Source organism: Heloderma suspectum, chromosome 8 (genome assembly GCF_057233095.1).
Source record: "Heloderma suspectum isolate Gila_16-S chromosome 8, 16-S_ref, whole genome shotgun sequence".
In the NCBI taxonomy this organism is placed as follows: domain Eukaryota; kingdom Metazoa; phylum Chordata; class Lepidosauria; order Squamata; family Helodermatidae; genus Heloderma; species Heloderma suspectum.
In genome coordinates, this window is record NC_139465.1 from 3,207,408 (window position 1) to 3,231,322 (window position 23,915).

The 23,915-nt window shown below is 48.4% G+C and overlaps 1 protein-coding gene across 11 annotated transcripts in view; it reads right to left on the reverse strand.

Moving 5' to 3' along the window:
• Positions 1–1,025: 1,025 nt before the first annotated feature.
• ACSF3 (acyl-CoA synthetase family member 3) overlaps positions 1,026–23,915 on the reverse strand; it is a 101,673-nt gene continuing 78,783 nt past the window's right edge. For 6 of the 11 annotated variants that reach the window (XM_084812737.1, XM_084812734.1, XM_084812735.1 and 3 more), the window contains one exon: positions 21,244–23,727. In XM_084812737.1, coding sequence (XP_084668863.1) covers positions 22,962–23,727 — 766 coding nt within the window. In that variant the 3' untranslated portion in view covers positions 21,244–22,961. Of the gene's footprint in view, positions 3,491–9,177; positions 9,577–13,822; positions 13,878–16,234; positions 23,728–23,915 lie in introns of those variants that run through there. The other 5 variants (XM_084812739.1, XM_084812740.1, XM_084812738.1 and 2 more) reach the window with 5 other exon arrangements.

Consider the following 23,915-nt stretch of genomic DNA (forward strand, 5'->3'; position numbering starts at 1 on the left):
TCCAGCATGGCTGGGGATGATGGGAGTTGCAGTCCAACACCTCTGGAAGGCACTGGGTTGGGGAAGGATGGCTTAGCCGAATGTCAGCGCATGACATGCCCCTGGGCTGCTGTGACCTCATAGGAGAGCTCAGCTGCCCTCACAGCATCTCTCAAGCCCAGTTACCAGCCTTGCTGGGGAGGGAGAGGCGGTGCTCCCCACCATCTCTCTGTCATCTGTCTTTGCTCTCCGTAATGCATGTCCATGTGTGCGCATGTGTGGTGTGTGTGTCTGATCAGACAGAACAGTTTTGCCTTTGCTGCTTTCGCTCCCTGGTGGCCTCTGGCCGAAAGAGGCCTCTCCTGTCCACGAGGCCCCTGGATTAGCCAGCTCTAGCCTGACCCTAATGTGCTCTGGCAGGAGGGCAGTCTAGCAGATGGTCTCTGCCACTGGCACCCTGGAACTCGGACGAAGTGGGTCAGGCCGGGAGACGGAGGGTGTGTGTGTGTGGCGGGGGGAGATCATGTCAAATCATTTTTGACAAAGGAAGAAGAGGGGTGCACAGTGGAAACACAGGCTCGAGAACAGCATATAGTCTCTGTCTTGGCCTCTGGCTCGCTCGCTTGCGCAGACATTGCATGCATGCTCACACAGCCCAGCCAGCAGTCAGAAACCTGGTGGGGTGGTTACAGGGGAGGACCCCCAGGGAATGCCAAACAACAACCCTGCAAAAGCAGGTCATCTGCTAGGTTTTAAAGTGTTTATATTTTATTACATTTTAATACACTTTTTTGATCTGATTTGATTTGATTTGTGCCCTGCCGTTCTACCAAGAATACGGTGCTCATGGAGGCCACTATAAACAAGATCAAACCCTCGCCAATCTTTTCGGCACCATTGCACTGATTAGCCCAGGGCTGGGCCACTTGTGGCCCTCCAGATGTTTTGGCCTACAACTCCTATCAGCCCCAATCAGCATAGCCGGTGGTGGTGGATGATGGGAATTGTAGGCCAGAACATCTGGAGGGCCACAAGTTGCCCAGCTCTGGATCTGGAATGCCTGGCCTACATGTTCCTCAGCCGTTGGGTGGAACAGTGCCCACCATGTTCCTGCTTAAATCCCTGTATTTTGTTCTGATCTCAAGGAGCATTTGTGAGAATGCTTTAACTCTCAAATAGAGTGCTGTTGTCAGGAGGTCGCCCCTGCTGCCTTCTGAAATCCTCAGGTAGCCAGAATCAACACGCAGACAATAGGGCTCTTTTCCAAAGCTTTATTTCCATTCAACCTAATGACGCTTACAGATGCTAATTGCTTGATCCTAGGAGTGAGACTTAAGACAGCTGCCTACTCGAGGGTTCTAACCTTAGGAATCAGTTGATCTCTGTCTGGAGGGGAAAGTGGGAAACCCCTGTACTTATGAGCTAGGAGGAGAGAGTCCACCCCTTTCCCATGGGGCATCAGGGCGCTGCTGTTGCCATCGTGCCAAGCGGGCTGAGCGCCGCCTCTCAGTGCCCACCATCTCGCGCTTGAGGGTGAGCCAGCGCCTAGAGTCCAGAAACTGCTGTTGCTCCGCCCTCTCCCTGTACCGGGAGGGGCTCTCCCCCTGGCTGCTCCTCTGAAACACATGTGGGTTCCTCTCCCGCGGTTTCTAACTTTTCCTCAGAATCAGAACTGCTTTGGGGCTCTGTGGGCTCCGATCTAACCCTGACAGCTTTAACTCTCGAGATAGGTTATATTCTCAAATGTTGAGAATATAATACATCTCAATTTCAGCAAAACTAAACCAAACCAAAAGTGTTTATTTAATGCACAGATTAGTATTTCAAAACAGTTATCAGAGCAAAACAATAAAACAAGGATGAATTAAGGCATTAAGGGTGCAATCCTATGCATGTTTAGACTGAAACATGCTGGGAGTTGTTGGGCTCTTTTCTGTCTGGACATGCATAGGATTGTGTCTTAAGGGCAGTATCCTATACTGCCTGACTGCTCGTGGAACTGACCACTAGCCCAATGAGAAATCACAGTTGCACACCTGGAAATGGTTGTATTGTTATATTGTGGTTTTAATGTTCTATATATTTTAAATTGTTTTATTGTGTGTTGTTTGGTTTTAGTTTTTGTGAACCGCCCAGAGAGCTTCAGCTATTGGGCGGTATAGAAATAAATAAATAAAATAAAATAAATATATAAATAAAATGAGCAGCAACAGTTATTTCCAGAATGGGGCAGGTCAGCAGAGCTCCTGGAAGGGGGCTCCACTGACCTGCTCCGTCCTGGAAACAAGCGTTGCTGCTTGTTTCCGAGGCTGTTGCTTGGAACTGCTGGCCCCTGTTCCGCGTGCAGGCAGTCCCACTCATGCAGGGGAACTAGTGAAGGTGCAGTGGCAGTATAGGATACTGCCCATAGGATAAATAGAAAATATAATACAACGACTCATAAAGAAATTCATTAAAAACAAATATACATATCTAACATCAGATCAGCCAGCAATTTTACATTATAAATGGTGCACTACTTTTCCTGTAATGAAACCTTTGCTCCGCCCTGGAAATGGTATCTTTAAACAGGTGTTTAGAACAAAATACTTCATGTAGGACCCCTCCCACCTGCGCCCCACACACACACACACACACACACACACACACTAAATACTACTAAATGTGCAATGTGAGTTTTAGGAATAATCCCTGTTTCTTAGCCCATCTGTTAGGGATGCTTAATTTTATTGTGGACTGTTAGTTTTGCTTAGCTTGTTAATGTATTTTAATGACTAGTTATTGTTCTTATATTTTGTAAGCTGCTTTGAGTGACTCCTTTTTTTGGAGGAGCAAAGCAGGATAAAAAATGATTTAATAATAATAACCAGTTGCATCCTGCATTGCAGTTCCTGCGTTGAGCAAGGGGGCTGGACCAGGTGAGTCCCAAGATTTCTTCCAACTCCATGATTCGGTGACCAAAAGAATTAACCACTTAACCACTGCCTGGAATTTCTTAGCTGTGTGGGGTGTGAGCCATGAGGTGACTCTCTCATGCCTCACCTGTGACATCTTAGAAAATCTACACAAATGTTAGCCACAAAGTCTTTTAGGGCACAAAAGCCCCATCAAAAAAAGTTCGCAACTCATCTGATTCCCCAGTGGAGTTACTGGGGAGGAGGGGGAAGCAAGAAGGAAAGATGAAAAAAAAAAACTACATTGGCACAGTGATAAGAGCAAACGCTTCTTGACACCCCCATCCCTACCCTTCCAGTTCAGGTGTGACTGAGCGCATTCATTATATTACACAGCTCATGGCAAATCCAAATACTGTTGATTTGGTTCCAGTAAAAAATAAACCAGTCGCATTTTGTGTTCAGGCAAAGACAAGTGAGGAGCAAAATCATAGACTGTAAATGAGAATCACATTGCTTCTGTTCTTCACAGCACTTAGCACTCCGTTGGCACTGAATAAATACAATTGCAACCCTTGCACTTTCCTTTCAGTTTCAATGGCCTCAGATTTATGGCTCTGATTTGCAGAGGACCAAAGAAAGAAAGAAAAAGAAATAAGCTCAGTTACAAAGTACAGAGCTCTGTAACACTTGCACCTGAATGGAAAATACCTTGCCGTCACCATCTCCGAGTTGCAAAAAGTATGCATTACTTTATTTATATTATTATTATTGTACGGTGCCAGCAATGTATGATGCTTGAGAGCATGAGCAAGAATGGGTCAGGTCTCTGTGCCAGGCTTAGAACGCAAAGTTTGACAGTGGACAGAGAACAAGGAGAGCGAAGCAGCCAGGTTGACATGATATGTTGATATCACAGGGGTGTTGAACCTCATTCAGCCCGAGGGCCAAATTCCATTTTGGAGAAGCTCTCGGGTGGCCACCATCCAGTGGGGGGCAGGACCATAGGCAAAAGGGGACAGGGCTAAAATATCAGCCTATTGCAGCTTAAAGCTCTTCCCATCAGTAACTAAACCTTAGGAGAGACATTTCAACCTTTCAGAATTGGGGCGGGGGGGAAACTGCTGGGAAAGCACTGAATGATCTGTGGTCATGGGAAAAGGGGTGATGATCTGGGGAAACCTGGAAGGCTGGATTGGGACCCCAGGCAGGCCACATTTGCCCCATGGACCTGAGATTCTGCACCCCTGCAATGTCACATGGGGACTTGGCCAGACAGTTGCCAGTCATGTAAGATTAGGATATTAGGAGACAAGGTGGCCACGTCAAAGAAACTTTCTACACGAAGCATTTATTGTGTGCTCGTGATTTCTCACTCACTGTAGGTTGTGGGTGCTTTACATGATGTCCTCCTCCTCCAGGGCCTCTCCCATGCTTTACAACCATTATGGTGTTGTTTTTTCCTAACGAGGAAGTTCTGGTATTTTTGTGAATGGCAGCATGGAACATTTGTGTAATTCTGCTATACCACAGTGCCAGCTAGTGCTTATGTCATGGAACATATAGAAACACAGAGAAAGAAAACCGCCGGAAGAAAAACCCACATAAAGGGGTCGAGCTTAATCCCACAAAGAATCCGGAAGCAGAAGCCCCAGTAAAGTGGCAGGTTAAAAGCCTCTTGTGGAAAAGCCCAAAGGGCATCCCTCCCAAACAGCCTGAGGCACCTTTTCCTTCCTACTCTTTTTCTAATCTGTCTCGTGGACTCAAAATCCCCCTTTCCCCACTCCCCTCCTTGCCCGGGGTTACATCCACTCATGTGGCCGCTACAAGCTGGTGTACTGCAAGAGCTACGGCTGCCCATGCCTAGTGCAGCTCACCCCCACCGCTGGTCGCTGGAGGTTACACTGTACCTAGAGCAGCCTTCCGCAACCTGGCGCCCTCCAGATGTGCCGGACTGCGCTGGCTGTGGGATTTGGGGAGATGTGGGCCAACACATTCGGGGTCCCCTAGGTTGGAGGGGGCTGACCTAGGGGATGCAGGAGTATTTTGCCACTGTTTCCCCTTGATGGCCTGAGAGAGGCAGGGTGGCCGTGGGCAGGGGACCGGACGCGCAGACGGGTTGTCCGGCATCCTTGGCCAGGCGGCACTTGGCAGAGGGCACCCTGATTTCTCTCTTCTCTCGGGCACCAATGAAAGAAGGGCCTACTATCACTCAATCCCCACTCTAGTGGCTATGGGAACAGCATCTCACTTTTTGTAAAAGACTTCCTATGCTTTGCATCTGTAACTACATTTTGTGGTACCATAAAGAGGCACCTTGTCCGCCCAGTGCTGGATCCAGGTTTGGAGGGCCCTTCTACAAGCCCCCCTCCACGGACCCCTCCTGCAGCAAGTTCCCCCCGCACCACCATGGCCACCTCCTGCTCCTGCCTGCTCCCACTGGCTTGCTTGGCAGGCAGAGCGCCAGGGAGCCAGGCACCCATGGCCTCTCCTGCACCTCCTTTGCACCACCTCTGCTGTCTGGGCCAGAGAGAGCGGCAGGGGAACAGGCAGGCTGCCGTGGGGGAGGAGCATGTCTGGGGGGCTCTGGACAGCGGGCCCCTGCTGGGGTGTGGGCCCTCGGCAGGTGCCCAACCAGGTGGTCTTTGGTGCCGGCCTGGAACTGGGTGGTGGCATCTTGTTGCTTGCCTTAGGTGGCATCGCTGCAGGAGTGAAGATCTCCGGCAGATAAGGTGGTAGGGTGGCCACTTACACGTCATCAAAAAAGAGGAAATGCATCACCAAAAAAGGGGACAAAAGAGGGCGCCAATTTGCAGAGCACATGCAAATGTATATGTACCGGTGCAAATTTAGAAATAATAAGTAAAAATAAAAATAAATAAATTATTTTTTAAATAATAAAAAATAAATAAAAATACAGCACCTCTCACCACAGTGGAGGAGACTTGACGAGCGGTCCTGTGCACCTGCTCAGTCTGCTGTCCGGTGCTGACTCTTGACAGGGCAACTTCAGGGCTGCTCAGTAAATAGAGGACACCTTCAAAGAGTGGGCGAAGATCACTCTGTTGGTGATCCAAAACAGAGGATTGTCATCTGCAAGGTAGGACACCTGGCCACCCTATAAGGGGAGAGGGCGAGGCTGTAGAGGGATTTGAAGGGAAGGACCAGGAGCCTCTGCTGGGCCTGGAAGCAGACAGGGAGGCAGCAAAGGGATGTAAGCAGGGGGACCACACGGCCAGTGCGAGGAGAGAAGTGTGCGATCTGGGCCCTTGACTTTCTTCTCGCTGAGTGGGCATCAGAGTCTTGCTGCACAAAGGCAGCCTGCAGGGTCAGAGGCGGGGGACTGGCTTGTGCACCCCCACTCATCCCATAGCAGGGGACACCACCAGGGAGAGAGCGACCTGGTTCACATGACATGACAGCCCGCCGTGGCTACAGTTGCCCGTGGGGCTGTTGTGTCGGGGCACCATTTCTGCACGGCACCTGGGGGCACCTGGCTTACTGTGGCTTGCTGTGTTGTGGAAACCCAGGCGGCAGGGTGTTGTTGCAGGGTTAGACAACCCCCAATTAACCCAAGGCTTGTTCTAGGGCCCTTTGGGGGGTGGTCTGACCCTGCAACAACTCCTGCCATCTGGCTCCACACGACACAAAAAGCCATGACCTGACAGCCCCCGCAGGCACATTATGCCTCGGTGGGCTGTCGTGATGTGGGAACAGGCACAGAGAGAGCGGGGAGGAGCCCCTTCAGCGGCCCACCCTCGCTGCCCCCTCCCCTGGCACAGAAGGAGCTGTGCCATTCTTGGCAGACAGCAGCCCTGCTGCTGAATGCCGAAGCGGCAGCAATAAAGGCACCCGAGCCTGGGATTTTATATGGCCATAAAAGATAATGTCAGCTATAAAGAGCACAGGCAGTTCCCAGCACTGGCGGCGGTGGCGGGGGGAGCGGGGAGGCTTCCCTTTCCCTCCCGCCAGCGGAGGAGCCAAGAGCAGGCGGACAGAGAGGGGCAAATGTGTGTATTTGGGGGGGGGGGGTCCTTCCAGCCAGAAAAGGGATATATCCTTAGGCAGGGCCAGGGTGGGGCATGCTAAAGTCCATTTGCCACCTGGTGCTGTGCGTTTGCTGAGGCCCAACAGGATGAATGCCAGAGAGGACACTCGCCTTCCCCAGTAGCCTCAGCCACAGAAAAGCTGCAAATGCTAACATCTTCTAATGGTGTCACATAGGGCAGCTTTCAACCCCCCCCCCCACACACTCCTCCCATATCTGTTCCTAGTTCTGTTGGTTTAGGACCAGATTGCCTCCGAAGTTTTTGGATCAGAGCAGAGAATCTGCCAGGTTTGTTGTTGCATGTACACATTTGCTTCCACATGAGAACCGTGTGCACTGGGGTTGCGCCACAGCATGGGAGCTGCGGTGCTTAAGAATGCACAGAGGATAGACTGAGCATTGCTGTAGATCAAGAACTGAACATGTCCAGCTGAATATGTATCGGATTTGACAAAAGGTGCCGTGTGATTCAGCAAGGCTGCTGGAATTTGAGGGGCTAAGATGCTGAGTAGCTAGAACTCTGGTGTTTGACCTGCCACCAGATGATTTAGGCAGCTGTAGTTTCATTGAGACCTCACCAAACCCTTGTAAAGGCCAGACAGATGTTTCTTTAAATGCATCAAATAAACCTGAACTACACACTATGTTAAATATGTACCATGCAACTGATCCTCACCATTTTGTTTACCTTAGTGTAAGCGCACAGCCTGGTCAGGATTGGGACCACCATGCACAAGTAGGGGAGATCTAAACCTTCCCACACAGCTACTTCCCCTCCCACCCCAATCCCCCCTCCCAACACCACCAAAAGGACTATAAAAAGAAAAAACCCTCCATTAGCTGCAACAGAAGTGTGAATCCCCCATACCACTCTTTTCAAACAATGCAGACATTGGAGAGGCCTAGATCCTGTGCACAGTAGCACATACCAGAGCGTGGGGAAGAGCTGCGTGGTGTTGCTTTGTAAAAGGTGAAGATGCAACCTGCCCGCTAGATTTAAAAGGCTGCCCCAAAGCAGCTGATCGAGCAAAACTCCAGAGACGCTGCAGTAATGGAAGCCAGAGATTAAGCACACCAGGAGGAGAGTGCGTTCAATTTCAGTTGGGTCATGTTATCTATTAGCTGAAAGGTTTGGGGGCTGAGCTCTGTCGAATCAATGCAGGTATGGCTGGGCGGCTGTGGCTTCCACCCTGACCCCCGATTCAGTCAATGGCAGGGGAGCCAATGACAAATTTAAGTGCAAAGCACGGCAAATGGGTGTATCCATCACATTAACGATCCGCCCTGATTCAGTCAATGGCCAGAGTGGAATCCTTTCTTTGGACCACTCCCTGCTCCCAAATTCCTCACGCCGCTGAATTCCACCTACACTTGAAGGGACGTCTCTGGAAGCGACTTCACGTGCCCTCGCTTTGAATTGGCTTAGGGAACGGGCTGGGAGCCACTGCAGCTAACAGAGCACAGGTGTCACAAATAATCTTGTGGCCGTACTCAGTTTCCAGATGGTTTGGAAAGGTACCCCACATACCACGCATTGCTAGCATCTAAACAGGTGGTTGCCAGAGCATGGCTAATTGTAGCTGAGCTTTCTTCCTCTGGGTAAGGTTGCAGCTAGTTCACCAGCTGAAGCTTACAAAAGGCCACAGAGGTCACTAAAGCCTCTCATGACAATAAGCGCCCCCCCCTAGCTGTGAACCCCATCTTTTAGGGCCAGGGTATTGAAGCTCTTCCAGCCCAAGGGCCAAGGGCCATTTCAGAGAAGCCCTTGGGGGCACATTTCGCGGGGCCCAGGCACAGAGCCAAAGGCAAAGGAGACAAGGCCAAATGCGCCCCAAATGCCGGCATATTTTAGCTTAAAGCTCTTACAAGCCTTAGGAGAGGCATTCCAACCTTTTTGAATGGGAAAAAATGTGCAGAAGACAGGAAACCACCAAACAATTAGTGGTTGCAGGGAAAGGAACATGGCCATCCAGCTGTGGAAGCTGGTGGCTCTGATGTCAGTGGGGCAATAAATCCGCTCCTTGTTTCAGTCAGAACCAGTCAGGACTCTAAAGGAGCTAAAAGAGCTATCCTTCACAGCTTGGAGAGCTCCTTTAGAGTTGTGACTGGTTCTGACTGAACCCCGGAGCAGACTCACCATCCCACTGACATCGGAGTGGGATGGTGAGTCTGCTCCGGGTTTCAGTCAGAACCAGTCACAACTCTAAAGGAGCTCTCCAAGGTGCGAAGGATAGCTCCTTTAGCTCCTTTAGAGTCCTGACTGGTTCTGACTCAAGACGAGGCTGGATAGCCACATGCCAGGGATGCTCTGACTTGGATTCCTCCATTGAGCGGGGGTTGGACTCGATGGTCTTGTAGGCCCCTTCCAACCCTACTATTCTATGATTCTATGGTTCTGTGGAGCCACCAGCCTTCAGTGCCATCCAGGGAACTTTGGAGGGCCAGATTTGGGCCCCAGGCCAGAGGTTTTGCACCCCTGGTTTAGGGGGAGTGCAGCCCCATCCAGAACACATTGAACACCAACCACCCTGGTTGATGACCCACCAGTCAACAGTACCTCCGTCTTGTCTGGATTGAGTCTTGGCTTATCTGCCCACATCCAGTCCATTAGTGCACCCAAGCACGGATTCAGGATGGCCACAGCCTCACCTGTGTCTGAAGAAAAAGAGAGAAGAAGATGGGAGTCAACTGGTGATACTCCAGACGAAACCTCCAAATGATCTCTCCCAGCAGTTTCATGTGAATGTTAAATAACATGGGGGAAAGAACAGAATCCTGTGGATTCTGTTCTCATATATTGTTCAGTCGTTCAGTCGTGTCCGACTCTTCGTGACCCCATGGACCATAGCATGCCAGGCCTTCCTGTCCTGCGCTCTCTCCTGGAGCATGCTCATGTCCATATTCATTGCATCAGTGATGCTATCTAGCCATCTCATCCTCTGCCGTCCCCTTCTCCTTTTGCCTTCAGTCTTTCCCAGCATCAGGGTCTTTTCCACGGAGTTTTCTCTTTGCATTAGGTGGCCAAAATATTTGAGCTTCAGCTTCAGTATCTGTCCTTCCAATGAGCACTCAGGGTTGATTTCCTTTAGGATGGACTGATTTGACCTCCTTGCAGTCCAGGGGACTCATAAGAGTCTTCTCCAGCACCACAGTTCAAAAGCATCAGTTCTTCGGTGCCCAGCCTTCCTTGTAGTCCAGCTCTCACAGCCATACATTACTACTGGGAAAACCATAGCTTTGATTATATGGACCTTTGCCAGCAAGGTGATGTCTCTGCTTCTTACTATGCTGTCGAGGTGTGCCATAGCTTTCCTCCCAAGGAGCAAGCGTCTTTTAATTTCATGGCTACAGTCACCGTCTGTGGTGATCTTGGAGCCCAAGAAAATAAAATCTGTCACTGCTTCCATTTCTTCCCCTTCCATATGCCAGGAAGTGATGGGGCCACATGCCATGATCTTAGTTTTTTTTAATGTTGAGTTTCAAACCAGCTTTTGCACTCTCCTCTTTCACCCTCAACAAGAGGCTGTTTAGATCCTCTTCACTTTCTGCCATTAGGGTGGTATCGTCTGCGTATCTGAGGTTGTTGATAATTCTCCTGGCAATCTTAATTCCGACCTGTGATTCAACCCGGCGTTTCTCATGATGTACTCTGCATATAAGTTAAATAAGCAGGGCGACAATATGCAGCCTTGTCGTACTCCTTTCCCAATTTTGAACCAATTGGTTGTTCCATGTCTGGTTCTGACTGTTGCTTCTTGACCCTCGTACAGGTTTCTCAGGAGACAGGTAAGGTGGTCTGGTACCCCCATCTCTTTCAGAATTTGCCACAGTTTGTTGTGATCCACACAATCAAAGGCTTTAGCGTAGTCAATGAAGCAGAAATAGACGTTTTTCTGGAATTCTTTTGCTTTCTCCATGATGCAGCGAATGTTGGCGATTTGATCTCTAGTTCCTCTGCCTCTTCGGAACCCAGCTTGTACTTCCGGTAGTTCTCGGTTCACATACTGCTGAAGCCTAGCTTGTAGGATTTTGAGCATCACCTTGCTGGCATGTGAAATGAGCGCAATTGTACGGTAGTTTGAACACTCTTTGGCGTTGCCCTTCTTTGGAATTGGAATGTAAACTGACCTTTTCCAGTCTTGTGGCCACTGTTCAGTGTGCCAAATTTGTTGGCATATTGAGTGCAGCACTTTAACAGCATCAACTTTTAGGATTTTAAATAGCTCACCTGGAATACTGTAATCTCCGCTAGCTTTGTTGTTAATAATGCTTCCTAAGGCCCACTTGTCTTCACTCTCTAGGATGTCTGGCTCAAGTTCAGTGACCGCACTATCATGGCTATCAGGGACATTCAGATCTTTCCTGTATAGTTCTTCTGTGTATTCTTTCCACCTCTTCTTAATCTCATCTGCTTCTGTGAGGTCCCTGCCTTCTTTGTCCTTTATCATGCCCGTCTTTGCACAAAACGTTCCCTTGAGATCTCCGATTTTCTTGAAGAGATCTCTAGTCTTTCCCATTCTGTTGTTTTCCTCGATTTCTTTGCATTGTTCATTTAAGAAGGCCTTCTTGTCTCTCCTTGCGATTCTCTGGAACTCTGCATTCAGTTGGATATATCTTCCCCTTTCTCCCTTGCTCTTCACTTCCCTTCTTTCCTCAGCTACTTATAAAGCCTCATCAGACAGCCACTTTGCTTTCTTGCATGTCTTTTTCTTTGGGATGGATTTAGTTGCTGCCTCCTGAACAATGTTATGGACCTCTGTCCATAGTTCCTCGGACACTCTGTCTATCAGGTCTAATCCCGTAAATCTATTCCTCACCTCCACTGTGTATTCATCAGGGATATGATTTAGGTCATACCTGAATGGTTTAGTGGTTTTCCCTACATTCTTCAATTTAAGCTGAAATTTTGCAACAAGAAGCTCATGATCTGAGCCACAGTCAGCTCCAGGTCTTGTTTTTACTGACTGTATAGAGCTTCTCCATCTTTGGCTGCAAAGGACATAATCCATCTGATTTTGATATTGACCATCTGGTGATGTCCATGTGTATAGTCCCCTCTTGTGCTGTTGGAAAAGAGTGTTTGCTATGATCAGCGTGTTCTCTTGGCAAGACTCTATTAGCCTTTGTTCTGCTTCATTTTGTACACCAAGGCCATGCCTGCCTGTTATCCCGGTGATTTCTTGACTTCCTACTTTAGCATTCCAATCCCTTATGATGAAGAGGATGTCTTTTTTTGGTGTTAGTTCTAGAAGGTGTTGTAGGTCTTCATAGAACCGATCAACCTCAGCTTCTTCGGCCTCAGTGGTTGGGGCACAGACTTGAATTACTGTGATGTTGAATGGTTTGCCTTGGATTCGTACTGAGATCATTCTATTGTTTTTGAGATTGTACACGAGTACTGCTTTTCCCACCCTTTTGTTGACTATGAGTGCTACTCCATTTCTTCTAAGGGATTCTTGCCCACAGTAGTAGATATGATGGTCACCTGAATTAAATTCGTCCATGCTTGTCCATTTTAGTTCGCTGATTCCCAAGATGTCGATGTTCAATCTTGCCATCTCATGTTTGCCATCTCACCTCCAGCTTACCTTGATTCATTGATCTGACATTCCAGGTTCCTAAACAATATTGTTCTTTACAGCATCGGATTTTCTTTTCACCACCAGACACATCCACAGCTGAGTGTCCTTTCGGCTTTGGCCCAGCTGCTTCACTCTTTCTGGCGCTACTTGGAAATACCCTCTGCTCTTCCCCAGTAGTACATTGGACACCTTCCGACCTGAGGGGCTCATCTTCCGGCATCATATCTTTTAGCCTTGTGATACGTCCCATGGGGTTTTCTTGGCAAGAATACTGGAGTGGGTTGCCATTTCCTTCTCCAATGGACCACATTTTGTCAGAACTCTCTGCCATGACCTGTCCGTCTTGGGTGGCCCTGCACGGCATAGCTTATGGCTTCACTGAGTTACGCAAGCTCCTTTGCCACAACAAGGCAGTGATCCATGAAGGGGCTTGTGTAACTCAGTGAACTCAGTATCTTATATATACTGGCATATATAGGCTGGCATTTTTGTATTTTGGCCACACCCCTTTGTCCTTGGCTCCACCTACCAATGGAATGTGGCCCCCAAGAGCAACTCTGAAATTGGATTTGGTCCTTGGGCTGAAAGAGGTTTGACACCCCTGGTTTACACCCTAACCGTTGCCTTTAGCGCTGAAGCGGCCATTGCTTCTTCTTCCTTTTCTGTTGCTTGAAGATTGCTTGAGTGCCTGCAGTGGGCTGCCCACTGGCGGAGGGTGGCAAAAAGCTCAAACTCCAGTCAGCTGGAACTCATTAGGGAAGGCTGGAGCCTTCTCACTGATCTGGACTGACAGAGTCTGGTCCTACTGCTAGGGGGTTCTGCAGATGTCTCGGGAGGAAAGGATTTTGTAAAATCTTTTACGCCTGCATTTCATAGATTGTCAGGTGCCTTTAGTTCCGTTGCCCGTTCACTGGTGGAATTGGATTTTTTTGCAAGTCCCTGAATTTGTGCAAGTTCGCACTTGCAAAGATGCGCAAATCCCCCCCAAATGCTCAAATCCTGCCCCCCATGTGCATTTTCATGCTTTAGCTTATGGGGGAAATGCACATTTTCAGCCTGTGGTTTTATTTTACACATTTTTCTACAAATAGATTTGCATAAAATTTTGGAAAGTAAAAAAATCCAGTCTGCAGTCCATGGAATCCATGCAACTCAGGGAAAGCCAGTCTGCTGCAGAATTCATATAAATTCAAATTCATTTGATTCTGTTGTGGATTTCTCCAACATTCCTGCGAGTGACACAAAGACAGCTGTCCCACATCCAAGCATTGCAAAGTAGACATGGCCAAGAAACCCCTAAGTCTAGAATCAGTTCCTACCTGAAACTTTGCAGAAATGGGCAACCCAAATGAGTAGGGGACTGGAGCACCTTCCCTATGAGAAAAAGCAAACGGTGCAATCCTATGAATCCAAGGCATCCTATGCTCCCTGAGACACTCGCCCAGGGACCATAGGATTGTTTTCTAAAAGGTTTGAGGCTCTTTAGTTTAGAAAAAAGAAATGATGGGTGGGTGGGACACACAACAGCAGTGTAGAAAATTTTACATGGTGGCATAGAGGAAGTGGGTAGACAGAGAGGGTTTTCCCTGCTTTGCAATACTAGCACCCGGGGTTTTATTTATTCATTAATTTATTAAATGCATTAGAAGCTTTTCCCAAAAGAGGACTCAAGACATCCTAACAACAGGGATCAAAACACAGAAAAATTTAAAACAATTTAAAACAGCTAAGAGCCATTGACAAGAAAATACCAGCACCCAATAAAACAGCTAACATTAAAAAGCCCTATCATGTGCTGTCAAATGCCTGGGAGCAGAGGAAAGTCTTAACTGGCTCTGAAAAGATGACAAACGTTGGCACCAGACAGACCTCCCTGTGGAGAGCATTCCACAGTTGGGGGGCCACCGCTGAAAAGGCCCTCTCATTCAACAAAACCGATTCAAGGCAGTCATGGGCAAAATCTTCTGCAGAGAATGTAAAATTAACTCACAGAATTTGTCACCACAAGAAGTGGTGAGGGTCAGTGGCTTAATACCTTGCAAAGGGTATTAGGAAACATTACAAAGGAGGAGGAGGAGGAGGAGGAGGAGGAGGAGAGGTCTGTTATTTATGATGGGACATTATTCATGATGGCTATTTGAAACCTTCAGGGTTGGAGGCAGTGTACCTCCAAATGCCAGGTGCTGGGGGGTAAACAGTAGTGGAAGCCTCGGAGCTTCCTGAAGCCCACTGTCCCAAAGGGGCTTCTCAATGAAACAGAACCACTGTGGCCTGTTCCAGCACAGCTCTTCTTATGTATCCTGTCACCCTGTCACCTTTTTTCAAAAGCAGACGGCAGCACGTGCACATGCATGGATGCACAAACTCACCCCGGCAGATAAGGCAGATATTACAGAGAATGGCGTAGATCTGCTAAGGGGGAGCAATTTGGGGGGTTGGTAGCAGGGGTACGTTTTTAATTGCTTTACCTGCATGGTGTCACGGAAGGGCCCAGCAGGCAGCAGTGAAGGAGGCAGATGACTTAATAGCCTGCAGCCATTACAGTGTAATTGAAGGGCTGGTTATGTATGTTCAGACCATCAATGGGGCACATGAGTTGCAAGCAGAGTGAAGCAGGAAGGAGAAAGGGGCGTGAGCTGGTGGCCAGTGGCAATAAGAGTGTGAGGTCTATGTCTTGGGAGAAGATTTTGGCTATTGGGTGGTATAGAAATAAACAAATAAATACATAATTCCATTGCTACAGTCATGGTGTTTCTCTTAGCTCCCTGCAGCGGCTCATTCTTGTCAGATGTTTGTTTTTAAAAATCACTTTCAAGCTTCTAGTCCTCACTTTTAAAGTTCTCTACCCCTCACTTGAACACATCTTTCTTGAACCATCCTTACTATGCCTGCCCTCCATTGCCTTTGGACTTTCCCCTCCCCATTCCTCACTACTTATCACAAATCCCCTACCTACCCTTCTTACCATCATAGACTTTACTCCCTCTAACAAAGGATCACAGACATTGCTTTGGACCAGGTCAGACTATTTGTCCATTAAACCCAGTTTCAGGGTCTCTGACCTTTTTGGGTCAGTGGGCACGTTTGGAATTTTGAGAGACTTTAATGGACACTGTCACAAAATGGCTGTAATGGGGGTGCCTTGCCCATTCATAAAATGGCTGCCGGTCACAGAACATTCATTTCCCAGAACATAAACTGGTGAGACTAAAAGAAGAGTGATTTGCCCGTGAACCTAAGTACAAGGGAGAGGTGGGGTCTGAGCCCTAACTCATAAAACCACTGTTTTTAACCCAAATAAAGATGGGGCTGGAGGGCAGCTCTTTGCTTTGCAGCATGCCAGCCTCCCAGTTAATTTTTCTTAATTAAAAAAAAATATTATGAAATAAAATCATAATCAGGAGGGGCAGGGAGCTTGGCAGGTGCTGAGAGGTGTCTGCGGGCACATTGCTGCCCACAGGCACCATGCTGGAGATCTCTCACCTGCAACCAGGGAACCTTTTAACTAGCAATGCCAGGGATTGAACATCGGACCTTCTGCATGCAAAACAGGTGCTCTTATCGCTGAGCCACAGACCCTCTCCTAATGCTGTCACATGGCTGGCATAAATGTGGCATTTTGTATATGGCACCTTCCTGCGCACCACTGAGGAAAGGGCATGGAGGGGCAGGTTGGGAGAAGGAAGTGGAGCTCCCCCTCTCTCCCGCTTTAAGTCCAGAAATGTGTCTCCCCACCCCCTTGGCATTAGTAACAGCGTCCCACCTAGGCAGAGAGCTCAGATGCCGAGTTCAAATGGTTGTTGGCAAACGCTGAAAGGCTTTTAAAGATTTTTTTTTCCTTAAAAAAGAAGGAAAAAGGCCCCAAGGAAAATGGCACAGCCCCCAAGGCGGAGCTCGTCTCCCTCACCCGGGAGTGACACGCAGCTGTTTTACTGTATTTGCTACCTGTGCTCATCCATCAAAGCCATCGATTGGGCAACGGCGGAGTTTTATTAATGATCTTGTCAGTGGCCTGGTGCAAGGCGCGCGGGGCTTGTCGGGAATGATAGATCACAGAGCGCACCGGCTGCTATTTATTCTCCAGTGACCTTGTCTCTCCCTATTGTTGCTTGCTTAAGAGTTATGAATGTGAGACATGATAATTTGATATTGATCTATATGGTAAGTGAAAAAATTCATTGCGCCGTTGATGTTTTAACAAAGGAGAGGGGCTATCCCTCCCACGGGACACCCCCTGTGGGAGCTCTGCTCCTTCCTGACACCCATGGCCTTCTGATGGGCCCCACTGGGTAATGGATGGGGGTAGGGGGAGAACAGGTGGCACAGCTCCTGCCCCACCTTTCCCACTTTTCTCAAGAGAGCCCGGTTATGTGGTGGTGATGGGTAGAATCTGGTTTAGCAACTCCAGTCCTGTGGGCATTGTGGTGTTATTCCCAGCTCCAGGTTTTTGTTTTCACCAAATGTGCTTCCTGTGGGGTAAAAAACCTTTAATGTTCTTCCCCTTAAACTAACTTTCCCCTTTGTGATTATATGCTGCAGTTATAGTTCCAAGACTTCCCCCAGAACCAGGAAAACTGGAAGGGCTGGGTAGGATCCACCATTAACCGCTTCTGCATGAAGCCAAACAAAATGAACAAACTCCCATGGTCCCGCCAATGCTTGCAACAGCTATTAGACCTTGGACACAATGGTCTTAGGGGGGCCCTATTTGTGTACAACTTCCATCGTGAAGCACACAGTTAACATTTCTTTCCCCTCACTCTTCATTCCATGCATTACAACTTGACTGTCAGGATGTTTGCCAACCCTGCTTAAAAAATAAAACAACTCTGAGCACGCGCTGTTTTGCATTTTAAGCTCACTTAAATCATAGCACCATTGTGACTACAGGAGCGAAGTGGAGTTTGCTTCTGCTACCCAGATGCCCTTATCACCTGCTACTCTCGGGTGGTCATTTGGGGGACCGTGGGCTCCGAGGCCCTGGATCTTGGCCCAAGATCCGGCTCCATCAGCGTGCCTGGCTTGCAAGAGCAACAGCTGTGGAGAGTAGGGCTGAGGGTAGGTGAGGGCATGTTTGCTCAATGCACTAAGAAAGCATGCCCTTCAACCCAGACCCAGGTGGCTGGAAATTCGTTTGCAGGGATTATAACAGGATTAGACAAATTCAAAGGGGATGAAATCTATCAGTGGCTATTAGTTGCAATAGCTACCTGGAACCTCCATGCCTAGACGCAGTATAGCTCCATGCTCCAGATGTCCTGCTTGTGGGCTTTCTGGAGCATCTGGTTGGCTACGGGAGGAAGCAGGATGCTGAACCAGATGGAACTTTGGTCTGATCCAGCCAGACCCCTCTTGTGGGATTTTGTTCTTAAGGCTTCTGGATTCACCCAACTCAGGCAGCAGCAACTCATTCTTTGGATGCTTCTCTGCTCATGAACTATGCGTATCAGGCCTGATACGTGTGTAGCTTTTCTTTAGTGGCACAGAGTGAAGCACCGATGTGCAAAAGCCTGCCACATGCAGGGACACTAGTGTGTCACTCCAAGTATAACCCTTTGAGGCAGGCTTCTCCAACCTGGTGCCCCCATTGTGCTGGGTTGCAATGCCTCTCATTCCCAGCTAGCAAGGCCATTGGAAGGCTGCTGTAGGGGTGTTGAAACTCAGGCCTGCACACCAAATCCAGCTCACCTGGGATCCCAGTCCGGCCCTCCGAGGTTCCCCAGGTGCCCCCCCCAACCATTTGGTGGTTTCCCAGCTTTTGCACAGATTTTCCCCATAGTAAGAGGCTGAAATGCCTCTCCTAAGGCTCAGTTGCTGGAAGTAAGAGCTTTAGGGCACAATCCTATGCATGTTTAGTCTTAAAAAAGTCCTACAACTCTTAGCATTCCCCAGCCAGCACAGCTAGGAGCTGTAGGACTTTTTTTCAGTCTAAACATGCATAGGATTGCACCCTAAAGCTAAAATATACTGGTATTTTTGGCATGGCACTTTGGCCCCACCCACTGCTGGGATGCGGCCCCCGAGAGCTTCTCTGAAATGAATTTCAGCCCTCAGGCTGAAAGGTTTCACAACCCTGCTGTTGGGGTCTCAGGTTTGGATGGATTCAATCTAGGAAATGTGCTGTGAGGAATGCACAGAAAGAGAGACAGACAGACAGACAGACAGACAGCGAGAGGCACAGAGAGAGAGACAGAGAGAGGGGTGTGCCTGGGTTATTAAGAGAGGCTGGCGTTTATTTGCTCTTCCTTAATGACTCCATCCTCCCCTCCACCACCCGGCATCTGTAGCCAAACAGAAGGAGTGTGTGGCAGAGCGTGCAAAAGGACAGATCGCAATTTATGGTGGGTTATTAGCTGTCCCCGCGCTGAGATTACACTCCCCTAATGAAGGACTCTTTTACTGCCCCATAAAAATAAGGGAGAAAATCCCCTAAAAATAGTCAGAGAATAAAAAGCAGGAAACACTGGTAGGAAGTAATGGAAGGAAAAGGCATAAGGCCAGAGTACTGAGCAAAGGGTGTGTGTGTGCGCACACGCGTGTGTATGTGATATGTTGAAAGAGACGTACCACCTGGGACTGAGCCACATGCAGGCTGAAGGTGAAGTGGGGCCAGGACAGATGATGTGAAGACAGAAAAGGAGCACCAAATGGAAGAGGTCCCTGTGGGAACGTCTTTTGCAGTAGAAGAATGGGAATCATGTAAAAGCATTTTAAAGCACATTGATCAGAGTGGCAAAATCTCTAGTGATGCTCATTCCACAGCACAGATGAATGCTATGACCCCTCTTCCCCTCTCTCTTGGAATCCCATCACAGCAGAGTCCACTTAGAGCAGGCACTTTTGTGCATTGTCCTTTGATTGGTAAAATACTGCTGCCCAGAGTAACTAATTATATCAATGAGTACAAATTGAGATGTTTATTTAAAACTGAAAGAAAACTAACCTGGAAGGAAAAGAATAACAAAGCTTCCTCAGTTAACCAGGATATGATAATTTCACTTGAGTGTGTGTGTGTTTTTTTAAAATGAGTGTTGTAACACTTTAAGGAAAACAGGATCTGTAAGTGTAAAGGTTTCAGGCTGTGCTCTGTCACTTACGAGGAACTAGCCTTTCAGTTCTGAGAGCACAGGAGTAACTAGTACAATGGGCTCTCATCTCATTTCAGGGACCTAAATGTAAAAAAGATTCGTAGTCTAAGTTAGGCATACATACTTACCTGGGAGTAAGACTCATTGAACATAGCAGTATTTACTTCTAAGTTAACATGGGTGAGATTGCACTGTTAATCTCTTCCAATTGCACCATATACATTGAGAATTGCTTAAAAAATTGTACTGATGCTATTGCTTTTATTCTGTTTTGCTTTTATTGCATTTGATGTAATTGGTACATTACTTTGAGAACCCTAGTGGGCAGAAAAGCGATTGATAAATACTTTTAATAAATAATAAACTAACATTGCCTGCATTGTACACTGGGTGCTTTGATAGACACATCTCTCTCCCTCCTTCCGTCCCTCTCACGTTCAATAGGGACACTCAAGGATTTTGTTCCATCCGTATTTCAAAGCGAACTGATGTCACCTGGGCTGCCTGGACTGATGTGTGATCAGAACGCAGTCATCCATCTGATTTCACACTTCTTTGAATTTTGCGATGCAGTTCTCGGCTCAAAATTTTTTCCAAACATTCGTATAAAACTAAGTATTTTAGGATGATATACATTTAGAAATGTGCACTTCGAGAGAAAATACATTTAGAAGGGCATGTTTTGTGCAGAAATACATTAAAATAGGTATTTAAATAAGAATGTTGATTTTTTTAATTTAAAGAATTTTCAGATTAATATAGAACTGGGACAGAAGAGACGTCTGAATGAACACATGCAAAACGGATGTGGAGCAGAAATAGACTGATCTGTCCATCCCTAGCATCTCCATTCTTGGTTGCTCAGCTCAGTAGGAGTAATTGCTGGGAGAGAGGGGCTGGATGGGATGCAGCCACCCCCAATCTCAACTTTAGAGTATGCATTTGTGAGGCGGGGGGGAGGGTAGCCACTACCTTCATTCCCACCTTTTTGGGAACCCATGATTACATCAATATCAACTAAAGGAGGGGTTGGGATTATGACAGCAACCATTGAATTTAAAAAACAAACCAACCAACCAGCTCTTCCTTGTAGACCAGACATCTGTTTGCTTGTACATGTAATTGTCCAAATGATGTAATGAAGAGCTCTTCAGTGGGTGCAGAGTGCTCTTATGCGTGTGGGTGTTTGGCGGGCATGCGGGAGGGCAGGTGGGTAGGGAGACCGGAGATTTTATCAAGGGGCCATGGGGTTTCTATGGGCCTGGAAGTAAATCTAGCCTCTCCCCTCTCCCCGTTGACATCATTTCCAAATTACACCACCGCCAAGCCCTGAATTTCCTGTTCTAAGAACATATTGCTAGCCAAGAAGGAGACTAAATAGAAGAAAGCCAGATTGTATAAGATGTTGATTTACAGTTAAGAAAACAAATCACAGATCCTGTCCAGTCTTACACATGATAAGCCAAAGGCTTGTCAGCACATACGGATGCAGTCAGGGTGTGGGAAGAAGGCCACCCAAGCACACTCTTGGGAAACTCTGCCATGCTTCCCCCGGCTCCAGGGCAAGGGTGTTGCCACAATGCTTCCCTGTTCCACTAAGTTCCCACCAGGCGCTGCCCTCACTAGGTGGAGTAGAACTGCTTGACAAGCTGCTTCTTGTCTACTTTACCCATTTGGTTGCGCGGGATCTCTTCCACCAGGAGCAGCTCGGAAGGGATGGTGTAGGGCGCCATGGACTCTCTGGGACAAGCAAGCACATTCTGGTTAATGAGCATGAAATTGATCATCTCCCCACCCCACCCCCTCCCCACTCCCATCCTATGGCAGAGCGCTGGTTTGGTCTGTCCTACAGACCCTTGTCTCCCTTGCCACACAGTGCTGGACAAAGCTCTCAGTAAATGGATCATGCACCCTACTGGTGTAAGGATCGACAGCAACAAAACTGTCAAAAGATACACTTGGATCTGGAAATCCAGTAAAGGCCCCTGGTCCCCAGAACAGCACAGTACCTCTCCTTTTAACTTTGGGTGGATCGTGTACCCATTTTTTTACATTTTCTCCCTACGAATATGCCTGACACTGGCATATGGCTTACTCTATCACAGACCTATAAATCCCTGATCACAACCCCAAATAGCAAAGCTGTTTCGTCTGGTGCCAAAGCAAGAAACAGGAGAAATGAAAGGAAGTACTGCTGTGCACAGTGCAAAATTCACTCGGGCCCCCAGATGTGACGACCATGGCCTTCTAAAAGCTTCCAGGCAGCTAGCTGTCTTAGTCTGTTGCCACAAAACCACGTAAACCACCCAGAGAGCTTTGACTATGGGGTGGTATAGAAATGTTGATGATGATGACGATGTAGCACCTAAAGACTATTTATTATGGCAGAAGTGTTCTATAATACATTTGTTAATCTGTAAGGCACTACAAGAATTTATATGGCTCCAAAGGGGATTAAAAAAAATCCAAGCAGGAGGAAAGGTCTATCAGTGGTTAATAGCCACCATGGCTAAGAGGAACATCCATGTTCAGAAGCCCGTATGCTACAGTTGCAGGAGGACAATAACAGGGGAGGGCTGTTCATGCCTGCAGGCTTCCTGGGGGCATCTGGTTGGCCACTCTGGGAAGAAGTATGTGGGACTAGATCGGGGGTGGTTAATGTGTGGCCCCCACCAACCCAAACATTCAGGGGGGCCCAAAAATATTTTAACAAAATGGCATCCGGAACTGCTATGGAGTGCCAAAGGGGTCAAAAATTAGCTTCTTTGCATGCTAATTTTTGACCCTTTAGGGACTCTGTAGCAACTACAGCCACCTTTTCCTTTTCCTTATTTTCATCTCCCCGTTCCCCCCATTTTTGGCACCTGTGGGGCATGTGTCTGTGTGTGTGAAGCCTGCATGTGGGGTTGCCCAGCCCTGGACTAGATGGACCTATGGTCTGATGCAGCAGGGCCCTTTCTATGAAATCCGTTGTGCCTGTCCCAAAATGCTGCCCTCCGAGTGGCAGACTCAAATGGAGGCTGCTCCAGAATGGCCGCTGCTGGAAGGGGATTCTATGCCCACATACTGCACTCTGCTACCCAGCACCCTTAAGCTGAGCAGGAAGGCACCCCGAATCGTGCGTGCGTGCATGTGTGTGTATGTATGTATACTCATGCATGCATGCATGCATGTATATATGTATGAAAGAGCACCCAGACAAAGCACCTCCAAGAGGCAAATAGATCACTTTTAATGGGTTCTCATCAATCCTTGCAATTAGATGTGGCAGGGAGAGCAAATGACACATTGTCAACAGAAGCGCTAAGGAGCCTTGCAAACTCCTGCTCCTCCGCATGAGTTCCAGGCGGCAGAAGATCCCCCTCCCTCTTCAGTGCACACACACATTCCTCTTGCGCACAGGCGGGCATGATGGGTCAGAGGCCAGGCACATCCAGCTTCTTTTTAGGCCCCACCAGGAGCCCATCTCAGCAGGAAGCACAGTCACCTTGCCCTTTGCAGCTCCCTCTCTCACCACACCACCCACCTTGGGCCGTGCCCCACTCTGACAAGCACCTTCGCTGGCACAGAGTCTGAAGTGACATGACACCCCCCCTCCCCCGAGCACGTCAGCGCTCTTCTCCTCAAAGCCCTCTCCCCCTGCCTTCAGACTGTCGACGCATCCTGCCATATGGAGGCCTCTAACTCGGGACCTGTTTGTCACTGTGAAGAGATGGGAGGCGAAAGCCACACAATGAATCACTCTGAAGAGGGACATGTGTCTCCTGCCAGAGAGAGCAGGGCGGGGGGGAATGTGGGTGACGGGAGGCCAGTGACGTGGAAGATGAAGAGGAGAGACAGGCTGAGCGGCAGGGGGGGAAGCCGGCAGGGGTGAGAGACCCAGGAGGCAGCATGCGGCAAATGGACCAAGGACCCTTTTCCGGAGGGGCTCAGCTGCCACTCTCAGATGCATCACATCCCGGGTGGGTTTCTCCTCTCTCAGAAACGCAGACCGCCCCTCCAATCTTTGCTGCAAGGAGGCCGGCCGAATATTGTGGGACAAGGGCAAAGAAGGAGATATGCAGGGGAACAGCTCTTCTTCCTTGCCTTCCTTTCCTTCCTTTCTCCAGGACTCTGGCTCAAGAGCGGGACATGCCCTGGGGGAGGTGAAGGAGGTTAACATCGAGATTAAGGCTGTGCAGGGCCCTTAGTTCTTGCCACCACAGGTTCTCAGATAGTGCACGGCCTTATTACATTATTTTACTATGCATTGGTCCGTATTCTTCCCATGTTACATGCATTGGAAGCTTTTCTAAGACGGGTCCACCTGCCGTAATTGGCCTAT